At 38.0% G+C, this 18,816-nt stretch overlaps 1 protein-coding gene across 2 annotated transcripts in view; it reads right to left on the bottom strand.

Annotated features, from left to right (window-relative positions):
- LOC136885264 (zinc finger protein OZF) overlaps positions 1–18,816 on the bottom strand; it is a 199,902-nt gene that overhangs the window by 99,967 nt on the left and 81,119 nt on the right. Inside the window, exon 6 of one of the 2 annotated variants that reach the window (XM_067157748.2) lies at positions 10,295–13,090. The exons of the other annotated variant lie outside the window; for it this stretch is intronic. Within the exon in view, the coding sequence (XP_067013849.2) occupies positions 12,157–13,090 (934 nt within the window). The 3' untranslated portion in view covers positions 10,295–12,156. Of the gene's footprint in view, positions 1–10,294; positions 13,091–18,816 lie in introns of those variants that run through there. 2 annotated transcript variants of the gene reach the window in all.

The following is an 18,816-nucleotide window of genomic DNA, read 5'->3' as shown; positions in this document are numbered from 1 at the left end:
TTGTAAAACATTAAGTGGAAAAGAAGCATGTATATGTAGCATATATTGAAGTGGACAAGCAACTAGCTGAAATGTTAGCTATGTAATTCTTACAAATGTATCAAAGGAAAATGTTGAAATATTCAGGTTGTGTAAATGTAAATATGAGCCTAAAAATGAGGAGGGAGCGCTAGGGATGAATATTCCCTCATACTGAGGAGCTTTTAACTGTGTGGTGTTGTTTACTCTGTGGACTCAGTCAGCTGTGTCCCAGTCTCTCCATGTGTGTGTCAGTTGATGTGTGAATCAGTTGGAAGTCAGTCGGGTTGTTACAAGATGTATACTTAAAGAGTGGACTTGTACATTTATATGGTATGTCCTGTGATGGCGAATAAACCAGTATTTTAACTAAGCAAGTAGTACCGGTATTTTGTCATGTTTATGTTACTCCCCACATAGCCCGATATATAGTTCGCCTACAAGAAACAGTTGAGGTTTCCTAAAGTGCCAATGTAGACGATGTCACTAAGTTGCAGCCATTTCTTCCGTACCTGCCCTTTACAATTCTTAAAAGGGTGCACAGTATTGTTTTTCAAGGTTAATTGAAACACCGTCCGTAAGTGACAAAATTGTTTTATGCCTTGTAAGACGTCGTTCATCAATTCCTGATATTTTAGCATAATGCAGCAATGGCTATTGAGTGTTGGTAGTGCTCTTCTGCTGCTGTAAGTACAACAGGTCATGCAGTTAAATTATACATTTAAAGTTATTCGAACAAAAATTCGGTTTATGTAGTAACAAACTAAATGTTGGAGGTTGTGTGAAGGAATGCTATCGACAGCATCTTTCAAACGTCACTTTTCTCACAAGGTAGTGTTTCAGTAGTTGCTGCGAGATGTCCGTTTTACTGAAGTTACTCTACGTTGCATGAGACGTGTTTGTTGCCGTTAAAGCTTTATTTTTCAGTAAATATTTCAGTTATATAAAAAGAACGCACGTTAGGAATTACTTAGGAGCATCCAATAAATTTAAATTACAATGAAGGATTGCTGTTGGTGTAATTTCAAACTCCCACACAAATCAGATAACATCGCATGCTAAGCTTGAAGAAAGCAGTCGGTGTGCGGAACGTTCGCCTAGTAGAGATGAGAAGACACAGAGAATCTTAAGGAAGTGTTAACAATTCTGAAGGAGGTAAGGAAATAAATGGTGGATTTAAGGAAAGAAATTCAACAAATTAAGGACACGCAGTAAATTCAGGAAAGGAAAATGGGCAGATCTTTATAACTATGTCACGAAAAGCTAGACAGTAACTGTGCTATGATTGCTGAGCTACTCATGATGGAGCCCCTGAAAAAATAAAAACTCCAGCATATACATACATATCGGGAGATTATGAGGCGTAGATCGCGACTAGGAATGTCCAGGTAAAACAGCCTTGAACTGGACATGACTCTCATTACCAATGCAAATAAATATGGGACTAATACTACTAGCAATGAAATTCAAATTAAGATTAATGGGGGTTTATTGATATAACGAAATTAAAATCAGAAGAAAGAAAAGAAGCAAACATTTAAAAAATATAAATAACCAAAGGATACATGAGCAGAGTCTGTTGGGTTGATGTGGTAATATCATTTCGTGAGCAAGGCATTTTTCAACTCCAAGATAAAATTACATTTATGGCGAGCTCACCGCTTTCAAGGTAATCTCATTTCATTTTCTGACAGTACAAACGTAATCCACAAGGGTCAATTAGATCCTTCCTTCCGCGAGATTACAGTCATTTTTCATATACGCGTCTTTAAACTCTGCCATCATCACAGTATACCCAACAACGGTAAGCTCCACGCATCATGGAGAAGAAGAAAAAACTTCGAGCAAATAATACAAAGGAACGCAGGTATCGTCATGGCACAGAGGGGGAACATCTATGGACCAAAGAAGCAATTATCAAAACCCAAAGAGAAAAATAAGGCATGCTCATAGCCTAAATATAAGAAAAACAAACATGGCGGCGTCGCGATCGAGATTGCTTCAAAGCCAACATAAATATCACCGCACCCCAAATATAAGGTGCAGAAACAAGATCAAAAATGAAAATTGAGCTGAGCGATACGTGATCCTTTTACTCCCCTCATTCGTCAACACACACCCAAACATCCAGACATTGCCGGTATCGGCAACACAATGAGTTCAACTCCAGCCAAGGGTCGAATCACTATTCAAATACTATGACTCTCACGCTCATCGTCAAAGGTCTCGTACATGTCGGAAATAGCGTGCACGGTGCAAACAATTCAGTAGTGGGATCAGTATTACTCTATAGAGAATAACATCACATGCGAAAAGCCTTATCTCTGATTCAACTTCTTTACACATATCATTGATATATATAAGAAAATATAAAGGTCCAATAATACTGCTTTGAGGAATTCCCCTCTTAATTTTTACAGGGACAGATAAAGCTTCACCTACTCTAATTCTCTGAGTCCTATTTCCTAGAAACTGAGACACCCATTCAGTCACTCTTTTGTCAAGTCCAATTGCACTCATTTTTGCCAGTAGTCTCCCATGATCTACCCTATCAAATGCCTTAGATAGGTCAATCGCGATACAGTCCAATTGACCTTCTGAATCCAGGATATCTGCTATATCCTGCTGGAATCCTACAGGTGGAATAACCTTTTCTAAATCCAAACTGCCTTCTATCAAACCCGTTATTAATTTTGCAAACATGTTTAATATAATCAGAAAGAATGCTTTCCCAAAACTTACATACAAAGCATGTCAAACTGACTGGCCTGTAAGGCAGAACCATGGTGTCGCTCATATAGGGGTACGAATCACAGGTACTGTAAGACCCATCTCCTGATTCACACACTGTCGTTACTAATCACAAACCTATTGCGTAACTAACATAGTGGTACTACGCCCAAGTAACGCAACCCATGGTGTTCCCTGCGTGATAATACTAATTACAAGTAGTTTCATGGTTCTAATTGGATCATCCCTTGGTCGCCCCTTTTAGTCGCCTCTTACGATAGGCAGAGGATACAGGGATGAATTCTTCGTCTGCCTCTTCCACCCACATGGGGTGTGTGTTTGGTCCGCGAGAGGTATTATATATCCCTCAGGTCCGCCAACAAGCCGGTTAGGACGCGCGACGTGGGAGTATCACGTAAGGAGCCGGTCACTTTTATTTTAAAGGTTTAAACAATTGAACATTCAAGTTGTTTGAGTAAGAAAGAAAATACTTGTTAGTGCTTTTCCCGCTGATGATGATCAGGTGCCGTAAAGTGGACGTAGACTCAAGTCAGATCCTTCAGTAGCATGTTCATGTTGGATTTGACGGAGTCAATCCATCTCCATGCTGGCAGGCCTTGTCTCCGAGACCCTTCCACCTTCAAAGTCCCAATTCTCATCATATTAAATCTAAATAAAAAAATACCTCACTTATTGCATGACGAATTTTTGCTATTGCTGCATAGTACCATCACGTTTTTCCTAGCCCTGAAAATGTTCGTTGTCATCCCTTGTGAAAAAAAACATGATTTCCAACTCCCTCGCCACAGTTCCGTGATAACAGGAAAGGGCCGTGAATTCCTAAATTTCACAGGATAAGTTGCAACTTCGAGAAGCTGAACATTAGCCTCAGTCTTGCTTGCCGGGTAGCAGTGAGATTGCTGTACAACACAGTGAGCCTGTTCGTGCTAGTATTTCACATTCCACTCACAAGTTAGAAATGTATTTTGTGTTGAGTGGTGGCAAATATTTGTCGCGTGACAGCCTAAGTCTAGATTAGGGACATCATTGTATGAAGTTGACTAGCATGGTGCATATTTGTCTTGAGATAGCTTAATTATGGATGTCCGACTCGTTGAATGATTGGTCAGCGTACTCGCCTTCAGTTCAGAGGGTCCCGGTTTCTATTCCCAGCGGGGTCGGGGATTTTAATTGCTTCTGATTAATTCTTCTGTTCGGGGACTGGGTGTTTGTGTCCGTCCCAACACTCTCCTCTTCATATTCCCTATCTGTTGTTTACCTAGCCTTTTATTGAACGATTTCAAAGAAAAAGGAAATGTATTGAACATCTTAAGTTACTCCAATTCTTTAATAATTGAATATTTGCCCCAATTTGTCCTCTTGAATTCCAACTTTATATTCATATTGTGATAATTCCTACATTTAAAGACGCCGCTCAAATTTATTCGTCTACTAATGTCATTCCACGCCATCTCTCCGCTGACAGCTTGGAACATACCACTCAGTCGAGCAGCTCGTCTCCTTTCTCCCAGTTCTTCCCAGCCCAAACAATGCAACTTTTCTTTATAACGCTACTCTTTTGTCTGAAATCACTCAAAACAAATCGAGCTGCTTTTCTTTGGATTTTTTCTATTTCTTGAATCAAGTAATCCTGGTGAGGGTCCCATACACTGGAAATATACTCTAGATGGGGTCTTACTCGAGACTTATATGACCTCTCCTTTACATCCTTACTACAACCCCTAAACACCCTCACAACACGTGCAGACATCTGTACCCTTTATTTACAATCCCATTTATGTGATTATCCCAATGAAGATATTTCCTTATAATAACACCTACTTACAATGATCCCCAAAAGAAACTTTCACCCCATCAACGCAGTAATTAAAACTGAGAAGACTTTTCCTATTCATGAAGCTCACAACCTGACTTTTAACCCCGTTTATCAACATACCATTGCCTGCTGTCCATCTCACAACATTATCAAGGTCATGTTGGTACTTATACCAGCTTGCCTTCCGTTGTTAGTACCAACGTGAAACACTACCGCCTTCTCCTTCCCCTCCTCCTTCTATTCTACTTTCCTCAACATTTGTCTCAATCTAATTCCTGGATAACTCTCCACCCTGATTCCCTTTCCTCCACACACTTTCCCCACATGTCTGACGATGGAATCGTCCCATGATCAGAGTCTCAACCCTACCCACCTCAACTGATCCCCTCCCCTACTGGCCAGCCCTATCTTTCCTGATAGCTGCAGAAGCTACTTCCTCCTCCCTTTCTCCCTCCCACAACCTGTTCCACCTGTCTTTTCCTATCCTCTACTCTGGATTTCCCTTTCCTAGCTTTTTCCTTGCTCCTACTTCCACACATCTCAACAACAGTTCCCTGTTCCTCATTTTCCTTCTGTTGTTGTCTTAGAGTGACTAGTACCAATTTCTCACGACACATGCTCTGAATTCTGATCCTGAATAGAGCCCTTCACCTGCAATCTCCTTCCCCTACGAGCATTTGACCACCTGTCTTCTACAATTCTCCACTTTCCTTCCCATTCCTCTTGTACGCCTACTGTAACCTGTACAGTGTTTGAAAGAGGCCTACCTTCCTTCCTATCTCCCTCATACCCCTCAGTGCCTCGCCACACCCACAGTTCCCACACTTTCACTCCTTATCCGTTCTTTACGGAAAAAATCGAAACTGAGACGGCGATCTTCTTTGTTCAGTGCCTACAATTGTAGTAGGTCCTGCTTGACGTAAAGTGTGCTAGTTCTTGATGTTTGTTGATTGTTGTTCTCCTTACTTCATGTATTCTTTGCGCTGTTAGACGTTCAGAAAAGGTTTTAAGCATGTGAACCCCTAGTTCTAATGCATATTCAAGCATTCTTGGACAATTAAAAACTGTTTCCTTTGTTCCAACCTCATTTAATCAATCACAAGCGTTCGACTTATATCGAAGTATACTGACAATGTCAGTACAATACAGGAAACACACTGGAGGCTGTGCTAATAGCCTGAAGACTATACGCAAGAGCATGCAGATGACGTCTTGGTTTAGGCACCCCCATGAGCGAGGAGCTCGGTCTTTTTGTCTACAGCAACCCTCAAACGAGAGATATTATTATTATTATTATGCACTTTCCTTGTGTTGTACTTGTACGATTTACGAGTGGTAGATGGAGAAAGAGCAAGCCCTACATACACGAAGGAAGTGTCTCCAACCCCACATGTATGTTTACATAAACTCCCCTGAACATTTACATATAGACAATTTTAAATTTACATATTTACTCTCCAAACACTGCACTCTTAGAATAATAATTATCTTGGTTTATTCTATACGCACTCATTCCCACACGCGCACGCATACACATTCAACTGTACTGCACCCATCCTTCTTGCAATTCTAATTTATAATTCACATATGGGCTTCTATTTACATGTACATTTTCTCTACTGCGTGGAGAAAGTGAGGAACAGGAAGCAGGTTTACTTCAAACTGTAGAAGTTTCCAGATACGACCAGACCGTGAGTTATATCCATTTTATCCATTCATTTATCACCTTTCCAGATCACACCTGGAGTTAGTATTACAGTTGACCACAGGGATCCAGCACCTCCCTTGTTGCTGCTGGCCACAGCTCCCAGAATGTACTAAAGCATTACATCGCCAGTAAATAATTCTGAACAGGTTTTCGTAAGAAGTTTGCTTTACATTGTCGGCGGGGAATCGTTTCAATTTGAGTACCGGTAAATGTGGTACCGGTACGCATTATTTTTCTGCTTGCAGTCTTACTAATAAACGGTGTATAACTTTTATACGAGGTTTATACTCCGTTTATGTGTAATTTGTTACTAATTAATCCTCCTGTATACACATTTTTTGCTATTTGTTTTACGTCGCACCGACAGAGATAGGTCTTACGGCGACGAAGGGACAGGAAAGGCCTAGGATTGGAAGGAATCGGTCGTGGCCTGAATTAAGGTACATTTGCCTGGTGTGAAAATGGGAAACCACAAAAAACAATTTTCAGGGCTGCCGACAGTGGGGTTCGAACAAACTGTCTCCCGGATGCAAGCTCAGCCCCCAACTGCACGACCAACTCGCCCGGTGTATATAGGGCCTACATCTGGCATAGTTATTCACTGAATTACTTATACAGACCAGGAAACTTGTATAGCAGCGAGTGACGAAAAAGAAACGAGTGATCAGTTTATTTAGTGGCATTCATTGTCTGCAGTAATAATCGTGGTGAAATACCCGACGTATCCACTGAGCACACATTGAAAGAACGGAAAGCAACGTTGAAGATCTCCACAATATTTTTAACGTACAGTAGAAGACAGAACATTTTAAAGTTATGGAGGCTGGAAATGTTCGTAAAATAAAACACTTTAAGATGCGGAGTGACCCATTTCTCTTAGATGAAGGAAGTTTTGAAATTAGATATCGATGTACGAAGGAGTATTGTCGAATTGTGATTAACACAGTCAGAAATGACTTAGAGATCCTAGAGGTGGCTTTAAATCTGACGAACTACAAGTTCTAGCAGCACTACGGACATGAGCACGGAAAGAGGATAGTAATTATTATCAGAGACAAGTATTACTATCGAAAGTTTCTTCTTAATTTGAGGATCTATTGTGCAGCCTTCTGCCTTTGTTCTTTGATCTGCGGACCCCCACGCACAAGCACGCACTCGCAAACTACACAGACTTCAGAAACACAATCCACTTGTCCTCAAGAATTGTACATTTATCACTGATTTTTGTTTAGATAAATATTATCCTACTTATAAAATGAACACCACTGCATACTACAGTGTGGAGATTTAAATGGTTGGTTAATCCCTAGTGGCAAATCAGCCATCCAGCAGCGTCACGCGTGAAACGTAAACATACGAGACGTTCACGTTCTTCCTGTCATAAACTAAGGGAGACATAATAATCACAATTTCAAAATCATGATGTCACGATTAGAACGACACTTAACACAACATAATTCTTTTCACTCAAGTTAGAACTTTCAAAGTACTGAGTTAGACTTAGAACCGTAAGATTCTCAAATAAATAGTCTTGCCATAATTGAAACTTTATACAAAGGCTGAACCACATATAGAGTTTCTCTCTAAATATGACATTAACAATTAGAATGACACTTTAATATAATTATTTAACTCAAGATGGAATCTTGAAAATCCTGAGTTCTACTTAGAGTAGGAAGATTCACAATTTAAATAAAAGGTCTTCTCACAATTGATCAGAAGTACAAAGGATGAAACATGTATAAAGTTCCTTTATAAACATTAAAAGCTGTGAACAGTCACTCATTTTAAAAGATGTAAATTGTTTCTATGGGAACTGTACTACAGCTGTGGATACTTTCCTTTCATTTGAATACTGAAATATTTTTAAAAATGTGGAAGTTGTAATATTAATAAGAACTACATGGGAATTTTTCTCGCTTCAATGCAGGGTCAAAGGAGCAAAAACAAGAATAAAGAAAAATAAATAATGCAAAGAGAAATAAGTTGAAGTAAAATTTGAAAATAAAAGTAAGTAAATTGTCAGGCTAAAAAGGAAAGAGAAGGTAGGGGGACAAGTGGAGGTGAAACAGGCAAGAGAGAGAATGGAACGATGGAGGGTATGGTGAAGGATATGCATAATGTAAGAATGTGTTATGCATAATATGAAAAATAGACCTGCAGTTAGGAGTTTTGTTATTAGTAAGAAGTAAAATAAGAAAATCAAACAAAATTCTTGGTTCTCAGAGATGTCATTGAAATTTAGGCCTGCATTTAAATATTGGTCCAAGTGAATATAAAAATTTTCCATAGCATCAAGCTTGGGACATTCGTTTAGGACATCCAATATCTCAATATCTTTATTGAATTCAGTAAAGGTATGGTTAGAATCCTCCATTACTGAAAACGTGTTATATTTTATTGCTTTATCATGTTCCGCGTACCTGATTTTGAAGCAACAACCTGTTTGACTTCAATATGAGCAAGAACATTAATTAGAGCCAATATATAGACTTGATTTTAAAAAAGTTTCCCTTTTTAATAGAGGAGGGGTTAGTAAAAAAAGAAATCATAACATTTTGTTTTTGAAACATTTTGTGACCTTATATACATCCTTGTTAAAAGTAAATGTTGAAAACTTAACATAATTTTATTTGTTTCTTGGTATGGTGGTTTTAGTCTGATACCTAAATTTGTTAATAATTATTTCAATAAAGGCCTCCTTTAAGCCATTAGCTTTAGTTGTAGAATAGATAATTTTTAATTCTCTATTCAAATCAGTTTTGGACATGGGAATCTGTAAAGCACAATTTACCAAACTATAATACGTGGTGCTCTTGTGCGTTTGAGGGTGACATGAGTCATATCTAATGGTAGTAGTCATTTGAGTTGGTTTTCTGTAAATACTGTAAGTAAAAGAGGAGGGATGTTAATTATTAAATCCAGAAAATTGATTGATCAATTAGTTTCTGATTCCAGGGAGAATTTGATGTGCTCATCTATATTATGAAGGTTTTCTAGGGTAAAATGTGCATCAATAGAATCATCATCAATGATTACAAACGTGTCATCCACATCTGGCCCATAACTGAATATGAGCAAATTTAACATCGTTATCAATTATGGAATGCTCTAGATAATCGAGGCAAACCTCAGCTAAAATTCCCGAGGCCGGTGACTCCATAGTCAAACCATTTTGTTTGTATACAACATTGTAGAATGCCGGGCTGAGTGGCTCAGACGGTTAAGCCGCTGGCCTTCTGACCCCAACTTGGCAGGTTCGATCCTGGCTCAGTCCGGTGGTATTTGAAGGTGATCAAATACGTCAGCATCGTGTCGGTAGATTTACTGGCACGTAAAAGAACTCCTGCGGGACTAAATTCCGGCACATCGGCGTCTCCGAAAACTGTTAGAGTAGTCAGTGGGACGTAAAACAAATAACATTTTATTTCATTGTAGAATGTGGAGTAATTATTATTAATTAAAAACCTTAAGATGGTCATAAAGTCTCGAATTTCCAGTTTGCTAAGCTGACTGTTGGCAAATAAATTTCTGTTGATAATTAAAAAAGTAAGGTAGTATTGATAGTCAGGTACTTGTTAACAATATCGAAGGAATGTGTAGAATGAAATAACTTAAGTTTAAGTTACCTAACTTTCTGAGGCTGATTAGTTCTATGGTATTCTTGATTGACTTATCTGAAGAATATTGTTTTCTAAGAAGCTGTTCAATGAATTGTGACATTGTATATAGTGGGCTAGATGTATAATTAAAGATTGGTCGAACAGTCCAATGCTGCATGGTAATGGCATGAGGAGTCCTTTTTAACATACAAAATTCACAGCAAATGTTGAAATAAGTAAACTGACAGGCACAAAACTTGTTTTCATCATATGGGCAGGGACAATGCCCTTTGCATATTTTGTTGTGCACAAAAAATTCTTATTTTATGACAGTTTAAAGGCGAAAATCAGATCAACAGGCATGTAATTTCATGAAGAGTGCTTATACTTTTAGCTCTAAATACAACACATCTACACATTAGCCTAGTTACATGAAAGGAGCTTAGAAATGACTAAAACACAGTCCAAGTTCAATGGAAGCCTGCTTATGTATTTTAACTTAAGAGGTCTACAGTATCTGTTCATTTCCTTGGTGTCATATCATAATTGTCTAAACTTTAAGCTTATAAGTCAGTAGTTTTACAAGCCATACTATATAAATAAGCATGTAGAAAATCAAGTATGCTTGACTGTTGTTTAAAAGGGCCTAACATCTAGGTCATCAGCCCCAAAAATGTTCAACGAAAACAGAAATTAAGTTCAACTCTCTGCATCCTATTTGCAAACCTGTATACACAGCACACAAATGCTAATTGAATTCTCAAGAGAAATTTACTTATATACTATGAACATTTCCAAACATCCAACCGTAAATACAGTACAGTAAAGCACAGTAGCATTCAGTAATCATGCACTGACAATCAGAACTGCCAAACATCACAGGTGTACAGAGTTGTGTGATTAGGATTTACTTCGGAGAATACAATGATATAAGTTGAATATTGGATTTTCACGACCGCACTGTAATCAAACTGGGCGAGTTGGCCATGCAGTTAGGGGCGCGCGGCTGTGAGCTTCCATCCGGGAGATAGTGGGTTCGAATCCCACTGTCAGCAGCCCTGAAAATTGTTTTCCATGGTATCCCATTTTCACACCAGGCAAATGCTGGGGCTGTACTTAAAGTAAGGCCATGGCTGCTTCCTTCCCACTCCTAAGTCTTTCCTATCTCATCGTTGCCATAAGACTTCTCTGTGTCAATGCGATGTAAAGCCACTAGCATTGTAATCAAAATCGACTTTCAACCTATTAGGTCCTGCTATGTCGATTTCTATTACAATGTGGTCATTAACAGAAACTTTGCATGCACTCCAGTGTGAAAGCAGTAGTGCCAGACCTGTAGCATAGATCCTCTCCAGCAGAACAATGATGACCTCGGCATCCATAGCACAATTGGTAGAGTAACCAACGCGAAATTGAGAGGTTTTAGGTTTGGATCCCACCGGTGTCCAGTTGGCCACTCTTGTCCCTTACTGAACATCTCTTCAACACATAACATGCAAGTAACATGACCTAATAGATTGAAAGTTGATTTAGATAATAGAAGTTGTTTCAGTGTTTAACAGATAATAATAATAATAATAATAATAATAATAATAATAATAATAATAATGTGTAGTGATTTTATTTGTGTCTACTTAGTTTTGAGTTACCTTAGAAATATTTTTTACTTTCACATTGTTTGAAGGTAATTTTGTAACAAGAAAATCATCAAAATAAGAAAAGGATATTAGAAAGAGTACCTCCACCCTAGCTGTTCACAGGTACAATTTCTGAATAGTCAATGATCCCGTTTAAATAACAAAACGCATTCAGTGATCGCCAGACAGGCATTTGATATTTTTCTCTCTTTTATTGGAATATTTTACTCTAATATAAAGTGTGAAGACCGTTCAGTACATTTTCTTGCATTACTGGGAAAAATGCCTACACTATTATTTATAGGGTGAACAGTCTGCTGTCATGGATTAGAGTTAATATTCACCTAAGTTTCTCCTTATTTGAGTGTAAGGATTAATACTCAAGATTACTGTGTAGGTGGCACCTGGATTTGGGACACGCATTTCGTGGATAGGTTCAAATCCCAGTGTGCGCAGCACTCAAGATAGTAATCCAGCATTTCCCACCAAGCATATGCAGGATCTGTACCAAATTTAATGAAAAAGTTTCTTCCTTCACAACAGAGGCTGGACATATCTATCGCATAATATCCCTCTCTGTCTGTATAACATTAATCAAATTGTAGAATAGTCATTCTTACTACTCTACGAAGGATGTTGCACCGAATGAGTGATCACATGATGTCTCAGCTCTTCCACATTCAGAAATATTCTGCCACAAATTGTGCAGGGATGCGGACGTTCAGCAGAATGCAGAGCTCGATGTGTTTTCATTGTACCACGCAGAGTGAATCCTTTGCCACATATATCACAAACGTGCGGTCTCTCCCCAGTATGGCTCATAGTGTGAGACTTGAGCCCCTTATTATGCCTGAAAGTCTTCCCGCAGATAGAACAGGCAAAAGGTCGAACCCCTGAATGCTTGAGCAAATGGGATCTCAAGCACACTCTCTGCCGAAACGCTTGACCACAAAAATTGCAAACGTAGGGTTTCTCACCAGAATGGCTTAGTAAGTGACCCCTCAATGATCCTGGAAATCTGAAAGCACGGCCGCAGATAGTACACACAAATTGTTTTAACTGTGTGTGTACGGCTTGATGCATCATTACGTCCCGACGATGACGGAATGTTTTTCCACAAGTTTCACACGCGTGAGCTCTTTGATCAGAGTGTGTAAGGAGATGCGACTGAAGGTGCCCTCCTTGTTTAAAAGCCATTCCACATGTGGGACAAACGAACGGCCGATGATTTTCATGTGCCAACTCGTGCCGTTTTAGTGAACCTTTGCTATTAAATGACTTTGAACAGATACCACACGTGAACGTAATACCGTCAATAGAACAGCTCCGATCCTCGTGTATTAACGCATGTTTCTTGAGGTGTGCAGTGTGCTTAAATGCCTTCCCACATATGGAACAAGGGTAAGGTCTATAATCATCATGTGCTGATTGATGTCGAACGAGGCCTGCCTTGTGGCTGAATGTCTTTGAACAAACCGTACAAGGAAATGACTTTTCCTTTCTTTCCTTTGATGTATAGTCATCCTCGTCATCGCTGGGGTTACTCGAGGTTTCCAATCTGGAAAGTAAAGCGAATAATGTAAAACTTTAAATACAAACAAAAAATACAACTAGTTGAGCAACGCAAGTTACTGACAGTAACAGCAGCAATAAACTGTTGATGGCAAGAGTCAGCCAGATTCTCATCTCTTTTTAGTGGATACCTTTTTACAAACAAGAGTTAAATTAAATACATTTCTGGCTTTGAGTACACAACGAAACTGTTGTTTTCTCGGTCGTCCAAATGCATGTTTTACTATACAATATTGTCATATTTAATTTAAAATTGTAGAAAAGATTATTTTTGCTTACAAGTATGTTCAAGCCATTTTCCAAGTATTGTGGTGAAAACGCTGAGTAATTTTGTTTGTATTTAGTTGTTTTTTGCTTAAATGAAGTTTTTTTTTGCTAGTTGCTTTACGTCGCACCGACACAGATAGGTCTGATGGCGACGATGGGACAGGGAAGAGCTAGGAGTGGAAGGAAGCGGCCGTGGCCTTAATTAAGGTACAGCCCCAGCATTTGCCTGGTGTGAAAATGGGAAACCACGGAAAACCATTTTCAGGGCTGCCGACAGTGGGATTCGAAACTACTATCTCCCGAATACTGGATACTGGCCGCACTTAAGCGACTGCAGCTATCGAGCTCGGTAAAATGAAGTTTGGAGGCAACAGGTTTTGCTAGCAGAGAACTGACAAAATGGAAACGATAAAAGTGTTTTGGAAGTGATCAGTTAGCTACTAGATTTCAGTGCAAATTTAGGACAATACATAATCCCTTTCCCATCGTAACTCCAAATTTTAAAGTCACATTCCAGTATTTCTATACTTCCACCAAACATAATCTGACACCTACTCGTGAATTATGACCACACTATTATTGGCTCCTTATCTGTTTATTAAGGTTGGCACATCAGGTAATTTTTGTTTAGATTTATGGCGGCATGCCCTTCCTGTGTGAGGGATGTACTCACTGTTGTGTGCTCCTGTGGCTGTGATAGTGATGTGGGAATATAAGCAGTCGTTTATAAGGACAAACTCAAACAACCAGTCCCCAGGATAGAAAATTAATGGTTCACATTTTTTGGATGTGCTAGTGAGCTCTGTATTATCTCAGTGATAAAGTAGTTAATAGCTATAGAAATTTAGCAAATTTTGTGTGTGAGTGATACATTTAGTTCCTCACATATTGGCGTTTATTGTTCTTCATAATTTGAGATTAGTGGAATTTATTTACAATTTTCACACTGAGTAGTTCCATAGGCGTTCGCTAGATTGCAACCTGTAATTTAGGACTGGGTGAAATAAGAAATCTGTATTTCTTTTAATATTATTATTATTAAAATATCACTAGGTTTGTTGATAAAATACTTACAAAGACAGGATATTAAAAAGTGTCGTAACTTCGGCAGCGGTCAATGTGTATTAGTGCAGGCATTGCCAGGCTATTTCAAATAGCATTTCAACGGTTCCAGCTATCACGAAATAACTTTAAATAACTCAATACTTTTGTAAATTTTGTGTGAAGAATGGATTTCAACACAATACACAGCATTTCACTGGCGAAATACTTAACAGTCATATTGTTTTTGATTATTGTCGCTCTTCGTAATCAAATATTAGCGCTGTTGGCTACAGTTGTGAACAAAGTGTGTAGTGTATCAAGAAAATATAATAAAAATCAGCTGATTCTTGTATTCCAATCATTAGTAGTTCTGACTAGGCAGTTAAAGTATCCTAATTTATATTTCACACCCTCGGTATTTAAGTATTAATGAGCGGTTAGCTAATAATCAAATTCCTACATCCCGATATTTGCAATTCACGTTCCGGGCGTAGATTAGACAGAAATATTTTAGAGAAATTATTGTAAATAACCTCAAATGTTTCAGCATTTAAGGACACTTTTACTGTCTGCCCGCTTAGTAGGGAAAATAATATAGTAATCCACCATGTGTAATAATCACATAACCACATTTCAGTTGAGAACTGAAGTGTAGATACGGTATATCAGATAGTATCTCGTCTGTTGTATTCGTGTGTATTTTTGTGCAAACAGCAGGTTTCATTTCTATTACAGCATAGTCTGATAAAGTAGTACTAATATTAATCTGTCTATATGTTTCAACTTTGTTGGTAATCCTTGAGTACCGGTAGTTCTTCGAATATCTAACTTTAGGTCTAATTGGAAATTTCATTTCTATTTGTGCTTAGTAATAACCTATTGTAATTAGGATACGTCTGAATGTAGTTTAAAAATTATTGTAGTGTTTTATAGTAACTTATTAGAAATTAGAGTGCTTATTTTATTATTCTGAGTAGTCTTGCGAACTTCCAACTTTAAATGTAATTTCTTTTTCTGTTTGTGCTTAGTAATAACCTGTTGTAATTAGAATACGTCTGAGCGTAGTTTAAAATTATTGTAGTGTAGTATAGTACCTTATTAGAATATAGTGTGTACATTCTATTACTGTGAAATATTTGTGCAGTATAGTGCGATTACTGTCATTCTGTTTGAGCAATACTGTTCCGCTGACAGAGTAGTAGTGTGCACAATGTTTAATAGCGGGAAGCTTTATATATGTAATGTGTACTTTGACTCTACAAGAGATATTAATGTGGATGTGCCCGTGGAAAACTTTCTCCTCCCCATTTCTTGTTTATATGGCCTGGACGTTCTCGTATTATGCTTGCAAGCTGTGTTTATCAACTGTTTATCTTAATTTGTATGTGTTTGAATGTATGTTTTATCTGGCTTCTATTCTTCCATATCCATAATAAAGTGATTACTTTTCCCTTTGTCCCGCGTGGCTCCAAAGTCATTGGGAATGTCTTCACGCTCTGGAGTGTTCGCTTTGTCCTCCCTCTCTTGCTTCCATGCCCCACGACCAAGCCTCTCGACCCTTGTGGCTCTCCAATGAAAGAGGAGTCGCTTCAAGACGTGACCTTGTCTTTAACAATTCTAAGTCTTGTTTTGTCTTATCCACTGCCATGTTGATTTTGACTATTTCAACTTCACGCTATATTGTATCTCCTTGATATATTATTGAGTTTGTGTGTTCTGTTTAAATTCATTATTGGCAATTGCGACCATCTTAACTCCACTGAATTCTACTCTCAGAACAGTGAAATGGCACAATATGCAGAACTTTTCTTTAGTGTTAGGTTTTTATGTTTCTTGATAATTTTATTTATAAATGTTCTACTGAATCCATTATTGTCGGCTACTCTTCGAGTGGTTCTTGTTTCTTTTCTTGATTTTTTGGGGGATAATGTTATTTTTAGAGTTCTATCTACCATACTGTTGTAGGCAGACATCTTGTGTATACCAGGGTGTAATCAAGTTTGATGAATGGTGTTGCTGGTATATGTTGGTTTTCAATATATTTCAAATTATAAAAATTATCGATATACAAGAGTTGATCACGGCAAAGACAAGGCCTTGATTCTATCAAAATAGAAAGAACTCCTTGTATTGCAATGATAACATATTGAGTCTTTAAACAATATTATACGATATAAAAAGCTGAAACAACAGCAGGCATACTGAAGATCTGCAAGATTAAAACGATAAAAAATTGAATCTAAACAGATACTCATTGAAATTGTTATGTTAGAAGGCCTTGAATACAGCATAATGTTGTAGCTAACTTCATATATGTATTTTCATCTTCCTATTGACCAAGACAAGACCGCCATCCATTTTTAAGAAGACTATGGGGCAGGTTGTCTGGATGAGGCCAAGCTGAGATGATGGCAAAGAGTGACACATCTCCAAGGACATCTGGATGGCCAGCGGCGAAGTGCAAATGTCAAACCAGAGCTGCAGATGACGATGCAGAGATAAACCAATCCCGGATCCGAAGGAGTTATTCATTAAATTAAGGTAAATGATTGCGATATAAATTCTAATGTAGACATTTTAGTTGTTTATAAGATGTTAGATCGTTGATATCTTCGAAATGACTCAATTACTTGCGCAATAGTTATACATTTGTGTCGACATACATGGAGACAGGTATTCTTCCTAAGACCAATTCTAATTACGGAGTGTGTTATGAAATACCATTGCAATGAAACCAAAGAATATTGGCAGGTTATGGTTAAGGTATACCAGAAGTGCATCAAATAGATCATATTCTTGTATAGTCAACGATTCATAGGATGGAGACGTCCATCATCATCACTAGCAAATAAAACGTTAATAAGATGCCATCTTCTTTTTGGAACTAACGTTCAAAAAAATAATAAACATCAAACTCGGAGATTAAGCTAGCCTGGATTTCTTTAATGTTCCCACCCTGGATGCTGGAAGGGCTTAATATTTACGTTTAACCCAATGGCTGCCAAAATTCGATGTAAGTCGATGCTCTGTGAATCTTAAAGCTGCTATGATGCGATGATATCTGATCCTGTTAAGGCCGGTTTTGGAATACAGTTTGTTCAGGTTTAACGCAACAGATGACTCACATATGCATGTTGGCTGATCCATGGTATCTCTAACTACAAGTAAATACCATTTTCTCTTTGACAAAAAGAATAAAACAATTTCTTCTTTTTTTTTTCTTTTTTTTTTGCTAGTTGCTTTACGTTGCACCGACACAGATAGGTCTTATGGCAACGATGGGACAGGAAAGGCCTAGGAATGCGAAGGAAGCAGCCGTGATCTTAATTAAGGTACAGCCCCAGCATTTGCATGGTGTGAGAATGGGAAACCATGGAAAACCATTTTCAGGGCTGCCGACAGTGGGGTTCGAAACTACTATCTCCCGAATACTGAATACTGGCTGCACTTAAACGACTGCAGCTATCGAGCTCGGTAATAAAACATTCTTATGTTCCATTTTTTTGAGAGGTTGGCACGTGCTAGCCATGTCGTATGCACCACGAAACTTACACAGCAAGTTTGTTTGAAGCGAGGCATTGTTTTTATTGTGTTTTTGCCAATTATACTGCAAATCTGTATAGGGTAAGATGGTAAAATATTAGTCGGAACACTTGTACCAAAAATACATTCAGGCTATATTATAGAAAGTGACGGTGGTATATCTTCTAGTGATTACACCAGTGAGTCAGACAGTAACAGTGTGACAGATATTAGGGCTAATAATGTTATCCCTCCTCAAATTACTACTACTACTACTACTACTACTACTACTACTACTACTACTGACGAAGGACAAAAGTAAAGACGGCAATGATCTTAATGTTAGCCAGTTAAACGAAAGTCAACATGAAGATTTTCAATTTTCAGTTTTGTAAATTAAAATCATTTGAACATTTTTAAACATGGAGATTTAAAACAGTTCAGCGATTCCAACAATGACATTAACATGCATGTGAAATAATTATTACTGTGTCAAATACTAATTCAAATTTGCAAAATTAATTACAGAAAGTGAACATTTATAATTGATTATTTTTTTTAACATGAAGTAATAAGCTCCAACAAAGTAAATCACAGGATATATTCATAAATACATCATGAATCATTTAAAAAAAAACTTCTATATAGTTTCAAAAGTGGGGCATGAACAAGATTTTGAGTAAGAACTTACATTTTGCCTTAATTTAGGTTGGTAGTTTTAACAGTACTACAGGATTTTAGCTTGGAAGGGAAAGGGTTAATAACAGCAATATATATAAGGTCATTGCCTTTGCTGGCAGGACCTAGTGTTTACAGTGCACTATGTCTTCTGGTATAGGCTAGAGTAGTTTTGTCACTTTCATTGATCTGTCTCTGTCT

This window comes from Anabrus simplex, chromosome 14, assembly GCF_040414725.1.
Source record: "Anabrus simplex isolate iqAnaSimp1 chromosome 14, ASM4041472v1, whole genome shotgun sequence".
NCBI classification, from domain to species: Eukaryota; Metazoa; Arthropoda; class Insecta; order Orthoptera; family Tettigoniidae; genus Anabrus; species Anabrus simplex.
The sequence above is the reverse complement of the archived record's forward strand: the minus strand, read 5'-3'. Positions and strand labels throughout refer to the sequence as shown.